The 22,086-nt window shown below is 38.9% G+C and overlaps 1 protein-coding gene across 1 annotated transcript in view; it reads right to left on the reverse strand.

Moving 5' to 3' along the window:
• Positions 1-6,308: 6,308 nt before the first annotated feature.
• The window catches only part of maml1 (mastermind-like transcriptional coactivator 1), a 75,450-nt gene continuing 59,672 nt past the window's right edge, over positions 6,309-22,086 (reverse strand). The window contains exons 4-5 of the mRNA XM_043703120.1: positions 19,148-19,265; positions 6,309-12,097 (exon numbers count right to left, since the gene is read on the reverse strand). Coding sequence (XP_043559055.1) covers positions 11,118-12,097; positions 19,148-19,265 — 1,098 coding nt within the window. The 3' untranslated portion in view covers positions 6,309-11,117. The remainder of the gene's footprint in view (positions 12,098-19,147; positions 19,266-22,086) is intronic.

The raw sequence follows: 22,086 nt of genomic DNA on the forward strand, positions 1-22,086 counted from the left end.
CCTCTTTGGGTAGAAGCTTCTCTAAATTTAGCGACTCTCGTAATTATGGTCATTTTCTCCGTGAAGTCCCACAAATTAGAACATGTCATTTACTCTGGCCCAATAAAATTTTAAAAATTTAAAGCCCCGTAGCTACACTATTATTTTTTCAATATTCCTGGGGGAGAAATCTAGCCCAAAGGTTTCAGCTTCCTCTTGGCAAATCTTTGCATGGATCTTCAGTGCCTCTATATCCCTTTTATGAGACCAGTTCTTTGTTCAGAAGAGATAAGGGTAAACAGGCAGGGCATGGAAGAGAAATAAGAACTAATATTAAATACAGAACAATTTTGATTAAAGACCTGAAATGTTGGCTCTCTCGTCACAGATGTTGCCAAACCTATTTCCAACATACTTTTTCTTAGTTAAAAGAACAAACACCTGGGGACATAACTGGTTGGAGATGGGACTTATGAAAATATGAACCTAATTCTTTTTGGAGTAAATTACTGTGTGCATAAAGTAAAATTACTGAATGTATACAACAGGTAGTCAAGCTTCATAGCAGCAAAGTTGGAGTTTTGCATGCAACCTTCAGACAGGAGCAAAGTAACTCTCAGCATTTTCAATTTATACAGAGGCAACTACTGAAATCAGATAGTGTGAATGTTACACTCCATCCAGATACAGAAATGTCTGCTGACTCATTACTGAATCAAACCCTGAAACTCCTTTGCAAGAACAACTGTGGATGCACCAACACCAATGGACTGTAGTTCACTACTGTTGAGAGAAGGCTATCACTGTCTCCCTCCATCACAAGCACATGTGACAGGTGTGTACAATACCTACAAGACATACAGTATTAACTTTAAGACTACTTCAACAGTACCTTCCAAACCCAGCAACTAGAACCAGGGTTAGCAGATATCTGGGAACATGTTCACCTGGACATTCATTGCCAAGCCACACAATGTGATTTGGAACTATACTGACCATTCCTTCATTTAAGGAGTTTGGGTCAAAATACTGGAACTACCACAGTACACTGGAAATAACTTCAGCATATGCACTGTGATGGTTGATGGCAGGACCTCATCATCCCTCAAAAGGCAATTAGCAACAGGCAGAAGCCATTGGCCTTGGCAATGATACCCATATCCAAGAATTCATTAAAAGTAAACCTCAAATACTCATCTCTCACACAAGGAAGAAACAATTGTCACATCTGATGACGATTTACTGAAGTTTTTTGGGACTTCTATTCCCACCATGTAGATAATTGAGGAAACTCCAGCCAACTATAATTACTTACAAATACTAACTACTTCCTCCTTACTTCTTTCTCTCTCTACCCCCCCTCATGAACCACACCCTGAAATATGGTTTGTGTGTTATTGCATGCTTATGCACGGCAAGGTATGACAGTAATTTGCTGTCATCTTTGCCAGATAACTGACCCGAAATCTTTTTATTTTTGCCACTTGCCATTGGCCATGTTAGAAGGATTTACTCAACCAAGGCCTGAAATGGGACTTGAACCTGGCACATCTATCTCAGAGGCAGTGACATTACCCATTGCATCACCAGACCTCCCTCCACTCACAATGTTCTCCCATCTCATGAATGTGTCCAGCTACAAAAGTTAGACAAAAGCAGTCATGCAAAACATGTTAAAAATGGTGCATAAGAAACTAATTGGATTGGAGATAAATGCAAATTTTAAACTGTCATGAGATATATATTTCCTGTAGTAGCTAAGATTGTGTAAGTAGTGTGGTATAAATTTCCATTTATAAGATTAGAGTTTCGCAATTGGACAAATAGGATATTGTCTTGGTTTCCTTGTCAACATTTGGTAATTGCCATCTTTGCAGACTGATAGGCAAATTCAAGTTTTCCACTGGAAGTACCTAATTTGGTATCCACTCTAAGCACACACACAAATTCTTACAAATATAAAATGACAGGCAAGACCTGAAAGTTTACTCATCATAACTCATGGACATTATAACTATATTCTTATCACTCCTCACTACAACCATGGAATATTTCCTGGGAGAGACAAAATCCTCAAAATCTTCTTACTTCTCTCCATGTAAGAAAGGAAATTGCTGGATTGTGGGGAAAGGGGTGAGGTAATGGAATAAAATAGTTTTCGAAGAGCTGGCACGAACATAATAAATTTTCTTCTACTTTATGCTATACTATGACTTGTCTTAGATGAAGTTGTCATTTCTGCAGGTGCAAAAGCACTCTTAAAGAAGTTGCAGTAGGTGAGTTCCACCATGATTCAGAGTAAAATGCTAAGTTTTGCTTTGTATAGTTCCAATAATATCCCACACATCCACTTCAGTGCTTTAAGCTTATGTATGCAACTATTTTGTAAAATTTGACAATCTTATCCTTAATTGAAAGTGAATTGAGAGAGAGCTATGTGTCTGCAAAGGACCACTAGACCGATTCATGGGATGAGGGGATTGACGAATGACAAGAGATTGTACAGACTATAATCTCGTAAGATTAGAAAAAATGATCGGTGATCTTGTTGAAACAATTCTTAAGGACCTTTACGGAGTTATATGCAGAGGAGTTTCCATTTTCTGTGGAGTCTAGAACCATGGATCATGCATTCAGATCAGGGGATTGGCCATTCAAATTTGGAATGAGGAAAAATTCCATCACTCAAAGGTGTGTGAAGCTTTCAAACTTCATAGTGGACTGAGTTGGAAATGCGGTGTTTGAGTGTGTTCAAGAGAAAGCATTAGATTTTTAATATTAAGAAAATAAAGGATATGGGATGGTAATAGAAAGATAAAATTGAGAAATATCAGTTATATTATTAAATGGTACAGGATGTTTGAATGGGTGAATGGTCTTGTCTCACAGTTATTAATGTTGTTTTAAGATGAGGTATCTCTTGCTCTTTCAAAGGTTACTCTCCTCTTCAGGATGGACTCGTTAATGTAGATAAAATGAACAATAAATGCCTTAGTCGCATTTTAAGATTTTAAAAATCACTTTTGCTTGGTAAAGATCATGGTATGAATTACCTTAAGACAGTATCTCTACATTAAATGCTGCTTTCACATGATTAATCCCCAGAACCCTTGCCTCAATTTGGTAAGGTCATGGGTTCAATCTCCATTCAAGATTTCTACACAAAATCTTGGTTGATTCTCCTTTGGTGCTAATGGAGTGCTGCCCTGTCAGAGGTTCTTCCAGTTAAGGGAAAGTGTTACTGGATCATCTGCTGAAAATGAACACTTCAAAATGCTGGTGTGTGGCTCAGAAGAGAATTTTGAAAGTCAGCTAATTTTCCAATGCACCTCCTGCTCCAGGAGTCGTGACAATGATTGAATAACCAGTTTTTGTGATACTGATCCAATAGGATTGATTTGTTTTTATTTGCAGTAGCTCAAAATAACATTTTTTCTAACATTCTACCACCTGACCTAAACCACTACAGATTGAGGCACTGGATTTTGTAGTACATCGAATATTAGGCCTTTAGATCTAAGCATTAGTTTTTATGCAATACTGACTTTTTCCTTGTTGCAGGTGGCGGGGTAGAGAGAGAGGGAGGAAGAGGGGAGAAAGAGATCAAGAGAACCACATTTGAGTTGCTGTTGATAAAAGATGAGTTTAAAATGTTGAGGAGAACTACTGAACAGAAAATGTTGGGTCTATCTTAGAAAGGCTACACAGGATGGTTGGTGTGAAAAATTAAACATTACTATATAGCAGAATAAGAAGCTTTCGTAAGCCTGGAAATAAGGTATGTGAAGAAAGAATCGAGTTTTCCCATAACTGACCTGAGACATTTCCTGGGAGTGTCATATGGGATAATGCAGAAAGCTTTATTCTTGAACATAGCTCAGTGAAATTCAAGTGTCCTTTCTTGCAAATGTAATGTTAAACAAAATTCTGACTGGATTCAAAATCAGGATCACAAAAATAAATTACCTACTCAGTATCACAATCCTGTTTGAGAGCATGTGACAGATTGGCTGCCAGTTTATCTAAATACAATCCTTAAACTTCAAAACATCTTGCTGGTTATAATGTGCTTTGTGCCTTCCACAAAGTTGGACTACCCCAAAGAAATGCAACCCTTCATTGATTAAACTTTTATGGTGTTGTATACATTCCTGCAATTTTTAATCTAGTTTTCAATTTTGGCTCACAATTTTGTGTCTCATGCATCTGCCATTGGACCGGAAACGTTAACTCTGACTTCTCTCCATCGATGCTGCCAGACCTGAACTTCTCCAGCAATTTGTCTTTTTGATTCTAATTTACAACATCCACAGTTCTTCTAGTTTTTAACAATGGCATATTCTTAATTTTTTTGCGCTTGTTACTTACTTCTCTCATTTGAGTTTCATCCAATTTCTGGTTCTTCCCAAAAAGGAGAGTCAAATAATTCAGTCCTTGTTCTCACTATTTCTCAATGAACTAGTTTAAAACACTTCTTCTCTCATCAATTTAAAGTCTTCAAATTTAAAGTTTCCTTACTGAAAATTAAATATTTAAATTTAATTTATATTTAATTTACATTTCAACACAATTTAATTTTAACAATGATCTATCATCGTTCTTAAGGTCCTCTCCAACTATAATCTCCTCTACTATTCTTTGGTCAGTAGCAAACCACCAGGCCCAGCACAACGCTTTTGTTCTTGCAGGGTTCTTAATCTAGGTTGATACTTGCACTATACTACTACACTGTCAGAAGTTCCATCTTTTGAATAAGATATCAAATAAAGGTTACACCCTTCTTCTACTCCAGGCCATCATAGAGTCATATAGCATAGAAACAGACCTTTCAGTCCAACTCATCCAAGTCGACCAATTTCCCCAAACTAAACTTGTCCCATTTGCCTGTTTGGCTCATATCCCTCTACACCTTTCCTATTCTTGGACCTGTCCAAATGTCTTTTAAATGCTGTAACTGTATCGGCATCTTCCATTTCCTCTGGCAGTTCATTCCACATCCAAACCACCCTTTGTGTGAACAATTTGCCCCTCAGGTCCAGTTTAACTCTTTCTTCTCTCACCTTAAAATTATGCCCTCTAGTTTTGAACTCACCTACTGTAGGGAAAAGACCATGGCTATTCACCTTATCTATGCCAGTCATGATTTTATAAACCTCTACAAGGTCACGTGGCACAGTGGTTAGCACTGCTGCCTCACAGCGCCAGAGACCCGGGTTCAATTCCCGCCTCAGGCGACTGACTGTGTGGAGTTTGCACGTTCTACCCGTGTCTGCGTGGGTTTCCTCTGGGTGCTCCGGTTTCCTCCCACAGTCCAAAAGGTGTGCAGGTCAGGTGAATTGGCCGTGCTAAATTGCCCATAGTGTTAGGTAAGGGGTAAATGTAGGGGTATGGGTGGGTTATGCTTCGGCGGGTCGGTGTGGACTTGTTGGGCCGAAGGGCCTGTTTCCACACTGTAATGTAATGTAATATAATATAATCTAATCACCCCTCAGCCTCCTACATTCCAGGAAAACAATCCCAACCTATCCAGTCTATTCCCATAACTCAAACCTTCCAGCCCAGGTAATATCCTTATCAATCATTTCTGCATTCTCTATCCTTTCTACAGCAACAGGATTTTGAAGATATAAATGGGCCAGGCTGTTGATTCAACAGCCTGGCCCATTTATATCTTTCAACCAACATCATAAAATATTTGGTTATCACACCAAATTGCTGTTCACAGGATCTGGTATGAAAATTGGCTGTCATGTTTCTGACATAAATGACTACAATTCAAAAACTTATTTCATTCAATGTGAAACACCAGCATATTCTGAAGTCATGCATGGTACCGTACCACAGAAATGCAACTCTTAAAAAAGACATGCTCCAATCCAGTACGATGATTAGAAATTTATTTCTGCTCTACTTTCATGAGGATTTTTCAATTTCTTTTAAATAAGCTAACAAATTTGAATTCTAGATTAGATGCAAAAATGCCTAATGCCTAAACTGATCCAGCCACTCTATAACAAAGACTAGTCCTTACTTTTTTTTTCCACCCTGTACACCACAATACTTTTAACTATAATAACATTTGATTCAGATTGGTCTCATTTGTCTAACTGTTACTAAGAGAGGGGAATGAGACTCCGCCTCTTTGGAAATCTCAGGGTGAAATTTTATTGACCTTGGGAAGAAGCAAAAATGCAGATAAGAACTTCAGTTGCACAGTTCTGCAGAAGAATAGGACCACCGGGCACTACTTTGGCCATTGTGAGTCAACACAACCGAAGAAGAAAATAGTACAATTACAAACAAATTATGGAGTCTTTATTTGTGCATGATTCTCAATATTTAGTTTATTTACAATTAAATAGTTTATGATAGAAAAAAAAGTCCCACATGGCCAAATCTAGTTTGGGTTAATTAAAACTGGAGAAGGGAGAGCAGTTTTGGATAAACAGAAACTAATTCATTACATGAAGTCCAGCAGGTTCCCACCAAGTTTTCAACTTAGTTCTACTGGCCTCATTTCCAGAATGCAAGGTTGAACTGATTAAAATTATGAAACAAACACCAAGACAGTACCAACTGTCTCCACACCAATCCTGGACAGATTCCAAAGGGAAGTTTAGAGTCAAATTCATACACTTCTGTCCACAATGCAGCCAGGAGATCACAGCAAAATTGACAGATGTTTGGCTTGGGACAGCTGTGCTCTCAGTCACATCTGTACAATCTGAGAGAGACCTCAAAAGAGGCCTTTAACCTCACCTAGCAACAGAGACATCTAATAGTGTCACTGATTCATTGTCATCATGATGACCAACTCACTGCTTAATACACCAAATCTGACAGTTACAGACAGGTCCTGAAGCAGTATTACTACTGAGGGTCACAACCTCTAATCAATGCTTTGTTGAAGGCCACACATGGGGATTGGTGATCATGGTGAAGATGAACAGGGAAGTGGGCGGTGAGAGAGGAGGATACATAGAGCATGTATAGAAAATTGCACTTCCTAATAGTACTGTTTAAAAGGTAATGCAAGGTCAATTGACAGCCCACCTCCCACTCATCTAATGATTAAGGATTATGGGGTAGAACAAGGAAGTGGAGTAGAGTTAAAAGTTCAGCCAAGACTTTGTATGACAGAGTACACCATCCATCAGATCCTATCCTATACTTGGTGGCTCACCATTAGCTTGTTGAGGAGCCCAGGTAAAGGAGAAGTGAGATGTGTATTCAGTCCAAGATTGCACTGTTTTCAATACCATTGGAGAGTGAAGGTTATGTGCATTAATTCTATTCTTTAATATAACAAATTTAAAAGCTGAGATTTATTTTGCACAGATGACCCAATAATTTTTTAAATGAGAGGCCTGTTCCCATGTTTGAAGAGTTAATCAAATAAAATTAACGTTACACAAGTATAAACAGGGTTGCTGTTCAAAAAAATGATAGAAGACTGAACTCAGACCTATTTATTTAATTTAAATTATTCTGGCAATTAAACACTAATGACAATTTCTAATTAGTTTAAAAGTCTTTTTTGACACAAATAACAAATTTGACAGAAGCCTAAATTTGTTCTCTATTTTTCAATTTAGTAGATTAAATGTCAACATCAATTCATTTTCAGCAATTATACATTTTCAGTTAACAGAATAGATTTGCTGAAAAATCAAGCTTGTCCAAGGCCCAATCTGTGAGAGACTAACCTGCAAAAGAGGCCACAAACTAAAGTGAAATGAAGACAACTACTTTAAGGTCACAGATTCTACAATATATGTTTGAATTCCAAACACAATACCGAAATGATATGCAATTAGGCGAAATGTCATATTCTTAATTACACTTTTAAATTAAGAGCAGTTATATCATCTACTTTGCCATAAGTTTGAATAACATTCAAAAAACTCTTTAAAAGACGCACAAATGGGAAGAATAGGCACCATATACAGCCTGCTTGGCACAAATAAATGTTTTATCTGTATTTAACCTATGTGTATTGATTTAATCGGAATTAAAGTTAATAAAAACTGCTTTTAAAAAATACATATCAGATACCGTTTAGGAGACTGGAGCAGAAATGAATAATTAAAACTGGCTGCGTGTTAGTTGAGGATTAAAACACAGAGCTAAAAATAGAGGTCATTAAACCCAATAATATAAACTGATCGAATAGGTAATTAGATTCATTTCTGCACAGGGATATGATAGGTCCAATGAGAATGCAAGTTGAATGAGATCAATCAAAACAAAAATGGATATTAAGATAAAACAAGTCTCAGGTGAACTAACTAACCTGATGTTTATAACCTGACGTACACATATGGAATATTTATTAAAGATTACATTCTGGACATACTAAATTAACCTTTTAAAAAAAAAAACAACAATTCTGAGGGAGAGAATGACTGTAAAACCAGATTTGGCCATTGGTTATTTCCCCCAAGAACCAACCTTTAATAGTTCAAATGGTGGGGGTTCAAAGTCTAACATTACAGTTGAATACAAAATGAAGATTAGACAGAGCGAGTATAGTCAATATCAATACAATTGCAGAGTTAAGACTTACAAAAAAAATCATACCAAGAAATGAGTTTTGTTTTAAACTATAAAATGCAAAAATATATTACAGACAAGGAACTAAATACTTTTATCAATTTTTCTTTTATAAAAATGTAAACATTTATATACATACGCACACAATCTGACTGACTTAAACATTAAGATACTGCAAGCACCATGATTGGAAATCAACAAATTTGCTATAGAATATTTCAACCATGGGAAATGGATGGTTGGGAAAATAAATGGCTGATTTTCAATCTTTATCTTGCCATTTCATCCTGATAATCTGCACCTGCACCAGTCAAGTGAAAAAAATACTATACTCCCACCCCATCCCCCCCCAAACAAACTTATCCGATACATAAATATCCACAAGTTAACAGACAAATGTGGCACATGCCTCCAAAAGAGCCATACAGAACATTGGAGCATATCTGAGGCACCGGTAAATGATAAAACCTCCCTTTTATTGCTACACTCTCAGTGTCCTGGACAAGATAAAATGAGCGTGAGACAGTCACTGAATGCATAGTGCAATTAAACGTTTTCAGATTCCAAACTACTTGTAACAGCTTGAACCAAGTCTGGTCAGGATTTTGAAACATTCCAATGAAGTTTATTCAATTGATTGACTATAGGCCCAATCAGACCACAGTGCCACAAATGCCTTCACATACAGTAACTCATACCCCCTCTCCCCTCGACCCACCCATAGCCCAATCCAAATTTACAGGGGAGTGGGGGAATCTGAAGCAAACAAAAAAGTAAAGTGCAATGAACTGTTCAATACAGCAATGCAGATGTGTTGCAATTATAAGAATGCGCCAAATGCAGTATCATTTCTTACCTCCTGTGAGCAAGAGAACAGTGATCATTTCCACGGGGTACAGTGGTGTAGTTATGTTACCAAACTAAATGCAGAACACATGAATTCAAATCCCATTGAGAGAAATATGATAATTTGAATACATTTTTCAAAAGGGATCTAGAAATAAATTTTACAATTTGGTGCACAACCACAAATTTGTCAAACCGCCTGAAACATCGGTTCAATAATGCATTTTAGGGAAGCAAACCTGCCATTTTTACAGACTGCAGTTGTGTATCAACAAAACTGAGTGCCCTTTGTGACCTAGCACAACATACGTTGTTGGGAAATAAATGATAAAATAAGATGCGTGACTATTTTGTAGTGAGCAATTCATAAAAATCCTCATACCTTTGTTGCTGAATTTGGCTAGAAAGCCATATAAAAAGCGAGAAAGTGTACAGGAAAGAAAACTAAATGAAATTGGAATCAAACAAGTTACATGACAGGAAGTTGAGATGACACTTAAAAAGTAGGAAGTATGGGTAGCTCATTAATCAAAGAGGAATACAAACATATTGCCTCTATTAACCAAAACAGAAAATCTAAAATCACGGAGACAACAAAATCGGCACTAAACAGATTGGCTCACAGCACAAAAAGAAAGATATGATTGCACTGGAGTGCTACCTGGACTGGAGAATTTGAATTGTGAGGAAAGATTGGACACACTGCAATTGTTTCCTTTCGAACAGAAGTTAAAATGTATAAAATTAAAGGCTCTTTCCTATTCACTTTATCTGGTTAAGGAGGAAAGGGGTTCAGTGGGGATTCCAGGAAAATGATTTTCACTAGGATGAGGTGGCTCTGTAACCCACTGCCTGATAAAGTTTCTGCCTACACCACTCTAAGATTTAGAAATAACCTGGATATACTTGAAGTGCCATAAACTCCATGGCGACAGTTCAAGGGTTGAAAAGTGGGCTTAGGCAGAGTGATTTCTTGTCAGACCTGATGGGCCAATGGTCCCCTTAAATGCTGTAGGTGAGAGACACAAGAGTTCACAGAAACATGAACAGTACATGAATAACAACCCTTTAAAATGTGTTACTACAGCAGTGACTTTATAGGTCGCTTCCTTTCATACAAGGAATAGCTGGGGTGGGCTACAAGAGCAGGATACCTCCAAAGTCAAGGGTAAAGGAAATGACAGGCAAATGATAAAATACTTACTTAGATGCAACAAAAAGGTAAAGGACTAAAACATGAAATGAAAGGGAAAACTTTTGAAGGGGACAAGAGGCCAACCTGCATCAAGAAAGGGAGATGCATACACTTCATTAGCTTAAGTAGGCTTTTTAAAAAAGTATATAAAAAACTGACAAACCAGCTATGTGTTTCCAACAATCTCCATTTCTATTACTTGATTATGATCCTGCAAGTTTGGGTAAACACGTATAGAGATGACTACTCGAAGTTGTGATCTGATGTGGATTTCCTGACTGGCAAGGGGCAACCCGTGTACAATAAAGGAACTTTTTAAAAAACTATGTTTTATATAAAAATGTTATAATCTGCCCATATGGCAGTAAAATAGAGTTATTTAAAAAACTTGCCCATAATACCATTCCCAACCATACATTTATACCTGCCATGTGCCACAGGGGTTTTGTAACAGCTTTTTTTTTTGGTCCCATACTGTTTATATAAAAAATCCAAAAATTACACTTATTCCCACTGATTACACACAAGGTCAGCAAGCCACCCTTCAATGATGAGATCCCAACAGTTCATCCAAATCGATTATCCATTCCTCTGTAGTCCTGTTTTTCAATAGGGAGTCCATCAAGTCTGTATCTCCAGGTAACGCCTGAACTGCGCTGCCACCAGACTGGTTACCATAATTAAAAGGTAGCTCCTGACTGGTGCCTCTTACCTGGTAAACCTGGTTGCATTGGAGGTTGCCCCTTGAGGCCATTTGCTGGCTGGAAGCAAAGTTAGTCATGTCCGGAATGGACTGGTTTAAACTAGGAATACTCTGCTGCAAGGGCTGATTTGTCCGTGACAGAGGTCCACCTAATGTAGGCATGACTTGGTCACCAACAGTTGAGTTGATGGAGCCCACTGATCTGACTGAAGAAAGACCTGGTCGAGACATTCCCTGCACAAACTGCTGGCTAGCAAATTTAGGCCGAGACGGACGCACGTGGAAGGTTGAGGTACTGCTGAATGCTACTAGATTGCTATTTGTTTGATTTTGGTTATTCATGCTTTGCAAAGACTGATTCGGCCATGTTGGATTTTGGCTTACCACAGCACCTGGTAACCTCTGCAAGTGGGTCTTTGATACAGCCTGGTTCACCGTTCCTTTGTTGTGTTGCTGTTGTGCAAGGTTTGAGCTGTTGAGGTGATTTTGACTGTATCCTGTTACCATCTGAGCTCCTGGAGTCATATTAGCTTGCATCTGCAATGGATTTGAATGCTGCCCATTTCCAATTGTGCCTTGGGCAGAATGTGGAAGCATTTGGTTCACATTTGACCCCACATTGTATATTCCCTGTTGGACATTGTGCATATTACTGTACTGAGATGCTCCTAGTTCTGACTGACCAGCAGCAGAGCTACTGGAGGAGACAGAACTCTGGCTTTGCCCGATCTGGATCATGTTTTGATTCTGAGGGAACAACCGTGAGCTGCTTGCATTCGCTGCAGCCAGATTTCCAACCGTCTGAAGAACTTGAGGGGGACCTATGAAATGGAGCACAACATTGAGAAAATTAACTTCCAATAAAAAAAAATTAAACTTTATTAATAGAGACCTCCTAGTAAAGTGGTTCTCCCTGCTCCTGACCAAAACATCACCAGCAAGAAAAAAAAAAGAGTTTCTGTCTCAGTTACAAGTAGCCTGAGTCTCTGTGTCCCTTTACCAAGAATGACGTACACTCTTAGCTGCTGTGGTAACTGCTGCTCTGAGGGTGATACTTGCACCTGAGTCAAAGCATGGATTCAAACTTCATTCCAGGATTTGAGCATGTAATGCAGGATGACAATTTCTGTACAGAGATAATATTGCACTGCCAGATGTAACACTTATCAGATGAAATGTTAAACAGTATTTATCGGCCCTCTAAGATGGTGCAAAGATCCCACTGCAATATTGTGAAGCAGGAGGCTGGAACAACACAGCAAGCCAGGCAGCATCAGGAGGTGGAGAAATCAATGTTTTGGGTACAACCCTTCTTCAGGACTCTTTATCTCGATGATGAAGAACAAATGAGTTCTCCCAAAAGACTGGGAATACTTGTTCCTGGGGATATTTATCCCTCAATAAACATCAGCAAAAATGATCAAACGGTGATATCACAAAATACCCTTGTAGGAAAAACAGTGGCCTGACATTACAATAGTGACAACTGTGCAATCTATCGGATATAAAGCACTTTTAGGAGTCCTGAGGCTGCAAAAAGCACCATAGAAATGAAAGTCTTTCTTTTTGTTATCATCTTTAAAATTATAAATATGGAAAGACCAGTGACACTGCAGGATGCTGAAGAATAAATTATATAGCTACTGATTTTCTGTATATCATTACAGGTCGTTCAGCTAAAACTCATTTTATTATCGTGATTTCGCTCTAACACGATTGACGAACTGGGGACACTTTCTAAAACACAAACTTTTAAAACGTGTAATGCAATTATAGCACCAACATTTTACGCGCTGTTTCTAAAACATGATTTTTCTATAATACAGGGGTGCACAAGAACTATCTGTACTTGATCTTTTAAAAAAAAAGTGTTTTTTGGTAATAGATGAGGCTGGCAAGGTCACATACAGTGCCAATCCTTAGCTGTCTTACAAAGATTAGACTTGTTGAGTATTTGCAATGAAAGCTCACTGTGAACACCAGGGAATTAGTCCAATGACATATATACCCACATCAGAATGAAATGTGCCTCGGAGGTGAACACAGACAAGTTTTGCCTATTTCACATAATTAACTTCTGCAATCCATGGAGAACACTAACTTATTTACATCATGAATCAACCTCACAATCAGTGTCACTGTGAAGCAGTCTGTGAAGAGTGTCCTCGCAGTCAGCATCACGTCACGGTGAAGCAGTTGGAGTCATGGCAAAGCAATCTGGGAAGGAGCAGGAAACATGGCCAGACTTGGTTGAGTTAGGCAAGGGCAACACCAGCGGTAAAAGTGATATCATAGAGAAGATATGGTTTGGTTGACTTGGAAGACCGACATTAAAGGATTGGCCTTACTAGTAGTAGATTCATAAAGGAAGATGATAATTTCGGGACTATCCGAAAATAATATTTTTTAATATAAAACCTAATTAACTGTATTAGAAACGGCAGTACAAGTGATGCGTTGCTCTTATTGCATGCAACAGTGTCCACATCTGCAGTAAGTGCCTGTAGCTCGAGGAAATTTGCCTTAGAGTTGATGAGCTGGAATGTGAACTTCAAACACTGTGGCAAATGTGGGAGAGGTAGAATTACTTTGACACTATGTTCCAGACGGTCACGTTCTGTAGCTTAAATATTTCAAATTTGGTCCTTAGTTAGGGACAGGAGGGTGTGACAAGTGAGGCAGGTGGAAATGACCCTGAACGCTACATTGGAGAGCCTCAGCTTTGACCTAATTCAACAGGCACGAGGTACTTGTCTAATGTCTGATGAGACAAGAGCCGGCAGGAACGATGGGCAAACTGACCACTGCACCATGGTCCAAGAAGCCATTTAAGCAGGGGAGCACAAAGAAAAGTGATAGTGGTTGGGGATTCCTTTGTGAGCAGGATTGAGTGTACAAAAACAGGAGAATTTATAACAAGGAACAAAGAGAAAGTGGCCAATTAAATACATACTTTGGTTCTGTCCTACAGACAGCATTCCAAAGACAGAAGAGGATACAGGGCCTAAAAAAAAGGATGTAATTGCTCTGGAGGGGATGAAGAGGAAATTCATCAGAATGTTGCCTGGGATGGAGCAGCTTAGTTATGAAGAGAGACTGGATAAGCTCAATTATTTTCTTTGGAGCAGGGAAGGCTGAGAGGGGACCAGATTGAGGTGTATACAATTATCGGATCATGAACATGGTGGGTATAAAGCAGCTGTTCCCCTTAGTTGAAGGGTCGATAACAAGGGGCACAATTAAAGTGAAAGGCAAGAGGTTTAGAGGGGATTTGAGGCACGGAGAGATATTCTCACCACTATTTAGGAGAAGGAGATTTTTTCTTCTGAATTCCCTATTTTGATTGCCTCCAATTATGCTCTGCCTACAAATGTTCTAATTATCCACTTTAAAACAAAAATCTTTCATAATTTGAATGATTCCTAATTGTTCAGGCTTCAGTTACCCTCTCTCTAAGGGAATATCAATCCAGTCTACCAATCTTTCCTTGATATTTCTCCACTTACATTGCTGATATCATCCTGGTATACTTCTTGCATCCTCTCTGGTGCCTCTAGATTTTTTGAAATATGACAACCAGAACTGCACACAGCACACTCCGTATATAATCATATGCAGTGAAAGTGAAAATATGCAAGCTCTCTATTATGACCTACAGTTAATATGAGATGTTAAACCTTTCTTGATCAAGATACAAACTCTGCATTACTGACCATCATGTATTGCTGCTGTTGCAAAGAATACAGCAACCAGTGGAATTAAGAATGAGGATGCTCCAAGTGATTGGATTCTATGAACAGAACAGTAAATGAGTTGTACTAGACTCTGGCATTCAATTCCATGGTGAATAACAAATAACCTGGAATTGAAGTTCCCTCTGCACTAAATATTGTGTTAATGGTAGGAACAGAATTAGGAGATGAGGGACTGGATTAACTAGCAAACAAAAATAGAGAATTAAGCTTTTTTTAAAAATGTCTTGAATCAAATAAACCCAACTATTTCACTACTGAATTCTGGCAAAGAAAATCTACTGCCCGACATGTGACTCAAGTCATACATCAATGTGGTTGCCCTCTGAAGTAACCTAACACGAGGCTTAGCTGACAAAGGGAACTATGAATGGACAAGCCTTTGCAAGCAATGTCACAACCTGCAAATTCTTTTAAGAAAGGAAGCACTAAAACCAGCTTACATGTATACTAGTGTATAGGTCGCATTTTAAAAACTATTTTTAAGGGTTCAATTTAGAGGGTTGACAGGTGCAAGTTTTGAGGATATGATATTCATGCTGCAGTTCGAAATACTGTATTATTAGCAAAGTCAACTTGATTGCACAACTAATCCCAGGTAAAGAAGCAAAACACAATGAATTATGGTAAAGATAATTACCGGATAAAAACGAGACTGGTACGAAAAGTTAACGTGTCAAAGATTCATTGAAATCCTGCAAAATCACACTGCTCAGCATCATCATGCCCTGGTATAATGGCACACTCAAAATGAAACATTTATTAAATTCTGAATGTGTAAACATCTTGAACTTTCCAGCCAAATTCTTCCGTTTCCCTCCCATTTGTGTTATGAACTTCAACAACATTAACAAATTCTTCAAAGAATTAAAGATATACTGGTACATAGTTAATATATCTCACTTTTACTCAGATATAATGGCACAATTAAAATGATTAACTTTTTAAAAGATATTAACTTTTGAAAGTATAGTGAACAAAGTGTGATAAATACCAATAGACTTAGCACTGGTCTGAATGAATGAATGAATCAAAATGTGCTGTAGTAAACTGAGTGCAGTAAGTAGAGTTGTGTATGAATGAATAAATAGATACGCAACATCGTAAATAAAGAGTGATGAGTAGAGCTACCGGAATAAATGAATGTGATTTGTTTAAGTGGGTTAATAGGAACAAGCAGTTTCCTTCATAAGAGGTTTATAAAGCAATATAGCAGGGTCAACTTACATACAAGATATGGAAAATGTAAGATTGTTTGCCCAAAATAAGGGGTTGACTTATAAAGGGCTTTTGCCCGAAACGTCGATTTTCCTGCTCCTCGGATGCTGCCTGACCTGCTGTGCTTTTTCAGCACCCTCTAATCTACACTCTGGTTTCCAGCATATGAAGTCCTCACATTTTCCTTATACTTGGGATCAACTTATACACAAGTATATATGGTAACAAGTCCTCCCTCAAGTTTTGAGAACATAGTGTTAGCTTTGCATTGTTTATGCAACATTTCATCTGCAATTCATTCAGATTACAGAAGTGATAAGCTATTGGAAAGTTTAATTTTTTAACGAAAGAATAGTTGAATTAGCAGGTGAATGGTGCAGTAAATTCAGCAATCGATTTGATTATCCCAAATCATATCAGTAGGCACTGAAGAACAGACTTCAGATTCAAGGATTTTAAGTTGGACCACTCACCTTACAAAACAAGCAATGTTCAATCAAGATAAAAAATAAAACTAACATTGAACAGAGAGTGAACATGTATTTCAGTTACTCAACATATAACAAAAAGGTAGATTACTGCTTTTGAGCATAATTCTGATACAGAAGACTAAGATAACATAAGGCAATTTATACCTCTACCTCACACCAAGATTCTAAAATATCAAAATTCAACACCAATGTAGCCTCAGAGCCAGAGTTTACAGCGACTTGGACATTTCCAAGTCTCTGTTATATTCCAAAAATCTGTGCTGTTCTCCCATATCTTTTATATCTCCCTCTGGTTCAAATATTTTGCTGAACGTGGTCTGCTGTTAGAAACCATGAACATGTGACATGTATGTGAAGGAAGCTTAAATCATAATAGCCTTGAACAGATCAATGAGAAAGCATCAGTAAGAAATGATAAATAAAATAAAATTTAACAATTACAAAAAGAGGAGTGGGAGATACTCCAATATTGGAGTCTGGAATACTCGCTTAAAATGTTGGTGGAATCTGATTTTATGAACAATTTTAATAAGAGAGTCGGACAAGTGGCTGAGGATGAGAAAGTTAAATTTACAGACAAAGATGTAGGGGATGAAGCAGAACTCAACTTTCAAATAGGTACAAAGGGTCAAATATGCTGTACTGTGCACTAAATTTCTGAATTTAAGGAGATACAGGAGAAACAGAACCCAGTGACATTTTCAACACAAAATTTGGCTTAGAAAAGTAGAATGAACTTCATGTTTATTTATTATTTATTCATGCCAGGCCCCCATTTGATCAGTGCCAACTGACTGTGCATTGGTCTTGGTCTTCTACCTTCCTAAATTAATTTAAGTACAACCAGTGATGATATGGAGGGAACTCCAAATCCTGGCAGATAAGGAACATGGATAAAGTTCCATCAAGATATTATAAGGCTTGGTGGAAAACTTACAGTTGATGGCTGCCCTTGTCTAGATGGTCTTGTCTCTAACGAGAGAGCAGCCCTGTATGATCCCTTTGGGACTGTGGCAACTTTGCTTTACAGCTGCTGTAAAACTTCTTTGCTACTGTACTGAAACCCGCTTGCAATGAGGCCAGCATATCATTGTCTTCTTAACTAAATGCTGCAGCTACATGCTTGATTTCAATGACCAGTGCACAGAGATATCCAGGGTCCCTCTGTACATCAGCATTTCCAATTTAAACACCTTGCATTGCCATGGTAGTGTTCCTACCCCTGGACAAGGAGGATTGGATTTAGGTCCCTCCTGCTCCAAATGTGTGTAATCTCTGGACAGGTTGAATAGAAAAAAAAAACTGGTAAAAGCTCTTACAGTCTTCTTTTACATTCCTTGCAAGTTCCATTCATACTCTATTTTTCTTCTCTCAATCAAAATCTGGGTCCTCCTTTGCTGAATTCTAAACTGCTATCCAGGTTATCTACTTTTTCTAGCAAATTAAGTAACTCCTCTTTGGATCTAATATTACCCTTAATTTCATTTATTCACTACAATTGGGTCACTTTTCTTGTGGTACTCTCTTGACTGAAAAGAATGTGTAATGACTGCATTCTATACATTTCCTTAAATATTAACCATTGCTGGTCTACTGTCATGCCTTTTAACGAGACAGCATTAACAACAACATCACATCTTTTGCTTGAAAATCATGCAGCTTTGTGGACTCAATGTAGAGTTCAACAGTCACTGATCACAACTTTGCATGATTCTTTTTAAACCCATCCCCACACCCCAGTCCTGTAGCGAACTAGGTTGTTTTCCCTTTTGGCCAACCAATTCTCTCCTATTCTTAGACTCAAAATGTTAACTGTGCTTTCTCCCCACAAATGCAGTCAGATTGGTTTAATCTCTTCAGCAATTTTTGTTTTGCCTTTTAATGAGGTTATCTAGTCTATCGCAGTCAACTCACCCCTCATCATACCTTTGTAGTCTTCCTTGCTTAGATTTAGAATCCTAGTTTTGGATTTGCTCTCTTCATTTTCAATGAAGAATTCTATCATGTTATGGCCTTTTACTTTAGAGACCTCTCACAACATTATTAACTCACGCCTACACATTTCACAAAAACAAATCTATGGTAGCTTGCTCTCAAACTGGATCCTCAATGTACTGGTCTAAGATAGCATCTTGCACATACTCTAGCAATACAGTTTGGTGGATGCATTCCTTATGAGGTTTGTGCAGTCTGTATGTAGATTAAAGTCATCAATGTAGTACCTTGGCTGCACGCATTACTTATTTTCTGTTCTGTTTGAATACCATTGCCTAGCTCACTACGACTGTTTGAAAGCATTTAGACAGCTCCCACAAATGTCTTTTGTCCCCATTGCCTCTTGGCTCCGGTCTGTATCATGAACAATACCACTAAAAGGAGCATTAATTCAAACGATTGATACTACACTTACTCTGAAATTGGCTAACTTGCTCAACGCGGTACTGATTTTGCTGCTGGTCTTGATATTGAGGTGGGGGCCTTGTGAGGTGTCTCTGCAACTGTTGCTCTTGCTGCTTTCTTTGCTTCTCCTGAAAGATGATAAATAACTCATTAGCATTATTACGATCAATCCAATGTACAAACTTTTAATCTGATGTGAAGGTTTTACCTGCGAATTTATCACTGTATGATAAAGAAAGCACAGGACTCAGAGAGCAATATGATAGACTTGTATTGGTCAGTTTCAGCAGAGCAGTACACTGGTTTAAAACCAATCCACTGCACAACACCAACTATAACAAACAAACACCCATAAACTGCCATCACCATGCCTGGATATGTTTTGTCCAAAAGCAAGACAGAACCACAAGTAGTGGCACAATGAAATTTCCCTCCAAACTGTAAGCCAATGTCCTGCACCAAAAATGGCTTGGCAGCAGGAATACTAATTGACCTGTTTGCATCCGAAAGGACATAGCTGCTAGACTGGGTCTGCAGCAGGTGGTGACGGAACCAAGAAGGAAAAACTTACTTGACCTCATCCTCACCAAATGGTCGGATGCAGATGCATCTGTCCATGACAATATTGATAAAAGCCATTCTTTACGTTGAGAATACTGTATGGCACTATCACCACGCTAAATTGGACAGACTTCCAACAAATCTAGTAACTCAAGACTGGCATCCATGCGACAATGTGGGCCACCAACAACGGTAGAATCCTCCAGTACAATCTACAATCTCATGACCTGGCATACACTCCAGTCAACCATTACCATCAAGCCAGGGGATCAACCTTTGGTAGGTGCAGGATGGCATAGCAGGAGCAACACCAAGCATACCTAAAAATGAGATATCAACCTAGGAGGCTGCCAAACAGGACAACTAGAGGGCCAAACAGGAAAGCATTGATAGACAGAGGTAAGCAATCCCACGTCCAACGAATCAAATCTGAGCTCTACAGTCCCGACAAATCCTGTCGTGAATATGGTGGACAATTAAACAACTCACTGAGGGGTTCGCTATAAAAATATCCTCATCCTTAATGGTGGGAGAGTTTAGCATATCAGTACTGAAAACAACGTAAAAACATTTTCAGTAATCTTCAGCCAGAGGTGCCAAGTGGATGATCCATCTCTGTCTCCTCCAGTGGTCCCCAGCATCTCAGATGCAGGTCTTCAATCAACTTGATGCAATCCATGTGATATCATGAAACCGATGGAGGCACTGAATACTGCAAAGGCAAGTGGTTTCAACAATACTCCAGCAAGACATGCACTCCAGAAAATGCCATAACCCTAGCCAAGATGTTCCAGCACAGGCAGAACATTGGTATCCATCCACAACATGGAAAATTTCCCAGGTATGTCCTGTACACAAAAACTAGGAGAAATCACTACCCCATCAATCGACTCTCAACCATCAGTAAAATATTGGAAGGTGTCATCAAGTGTTATTTAGCAACACCTGCGCTGCAACAATCCACTCACTCACATAGTTTCAGTTTTGTCAGGCCACTCAGCTCCTGACCTCATCACAGACTGCATTCAAACGTAGACAAAAATGCTGAATTCCAGGTGAGGTGAGAGTGACAGCCTTTGACTTAAAGGTGGCATTCGACCAAGTGTAGCATCAATGAACCTTCCTGATGATGAGCTTATACTCTCCTGCTCCTCGGATGCTGCCTGACCAGCTGTGCTTTTCCAGCACCACACTCTTTGACTCTGATCTCCAACATCTGCATTCCTTACTTTCTCCCAAAAGGAGAATCAGTGAATATCAGATGCAAAATCTCTGCTGGTTGGAGTCATGCCCGACACTTAGGAATTTGGTTGTGGTTGTTGAAGGTCAGTCATTTCAGTTCCAGGAGTTCCTCAGGGTAGTGTCTTAGGCCAAACCATCTTCAGCTGCTTCAACGACCTTCCCTCCATCATAAGGTCAGACATGCGTATGTTCACTGACAATTGTGCAATATTTAGGACCATTTGCCACTCCAGATACTGAAGCTGTAGGTGTTCAAATGCAACAAGACCTGGACAATATAAAGGCTCAGGCTGACAAGTGACAAGTAACATTTGCGACACACAAATGCCAGACAATAACCACATCCAATAAAACACAAAGTAACCAGCAGTCCTTGATAGTACAGAGAGAGGCCATTCAGCCCATAAAGTCTGCACCAACTCTCTGAAGAGCACCCCACTAGACCAGTCTATCCCCATAACCCAGCATTTACACTGGTTAGTCCACTTAACCTACACACCCCTGGACATTATAGGGCAGTTTAGCATAGTCAATCCGCCGAAACTGCACCTCTTTGGAATGTGGGAGGAAACTGGAATACCCAGAGGAATCCCACACAGACTTGAGAGTATGAAAACTCCATACAGTCACCCAAGGCTGGAATTAAGCATAGTCCCTACACTGTGAGGCAACAGTGTTAACCACTGAGCCACCAGGTCACCCCAATCTATCCACCATTTCCAACGAGCAAGTCAGGAGTGTGACAGAATACTCCCCACTTGTCTGGATGAGTGCAGCTTCAATAACACTCAAGAAGCTTGACACCATCCAAGACAAAGTAGCCCACTTGATTGGTACCACATCTACAAGCATTCACTCACTTCTTCAATTATTCTCATCAGCAGCAGTGTGTGCTGTCTACAAGATGCACTGCAGAAATACAAAGATTTTTCAACAGTACCGTCAAAACTTATGACTACTTCCATTGAGAAGGACAAGGGCAACACAATGGAAATTTCACCAACTACAAGTTTCTCTCCAAGTCACTCACCATCCTGACTTGGAAATCTTTCACTGTCGCTGGTCAAAATCCTGGAAATCCCTCCCTGAGCACATTTTGGATCGATCTACATCACATGGGCTGCAGCGGTTCAAGGAGACAGTTCA

The sequence above is a fragment of the Chiloscyllium plagiosum genome, chromosome 14 (genome assembly GCF_004010195.1).
Source record: "Chiloscyllium plagiosum isolate BGI_BamShark_2017 chromosome 14, ASM401019v2, whole genome shotgun sequence".
In the NCBI taxonomy this organism is placed as follows: Eukaryota; Metazoa; Chordata; class Chondrichthyes; order Orectolobiformes; family Hemiscylliidae; genus Chiloscyllium; species Chiloscyllium plagiosum.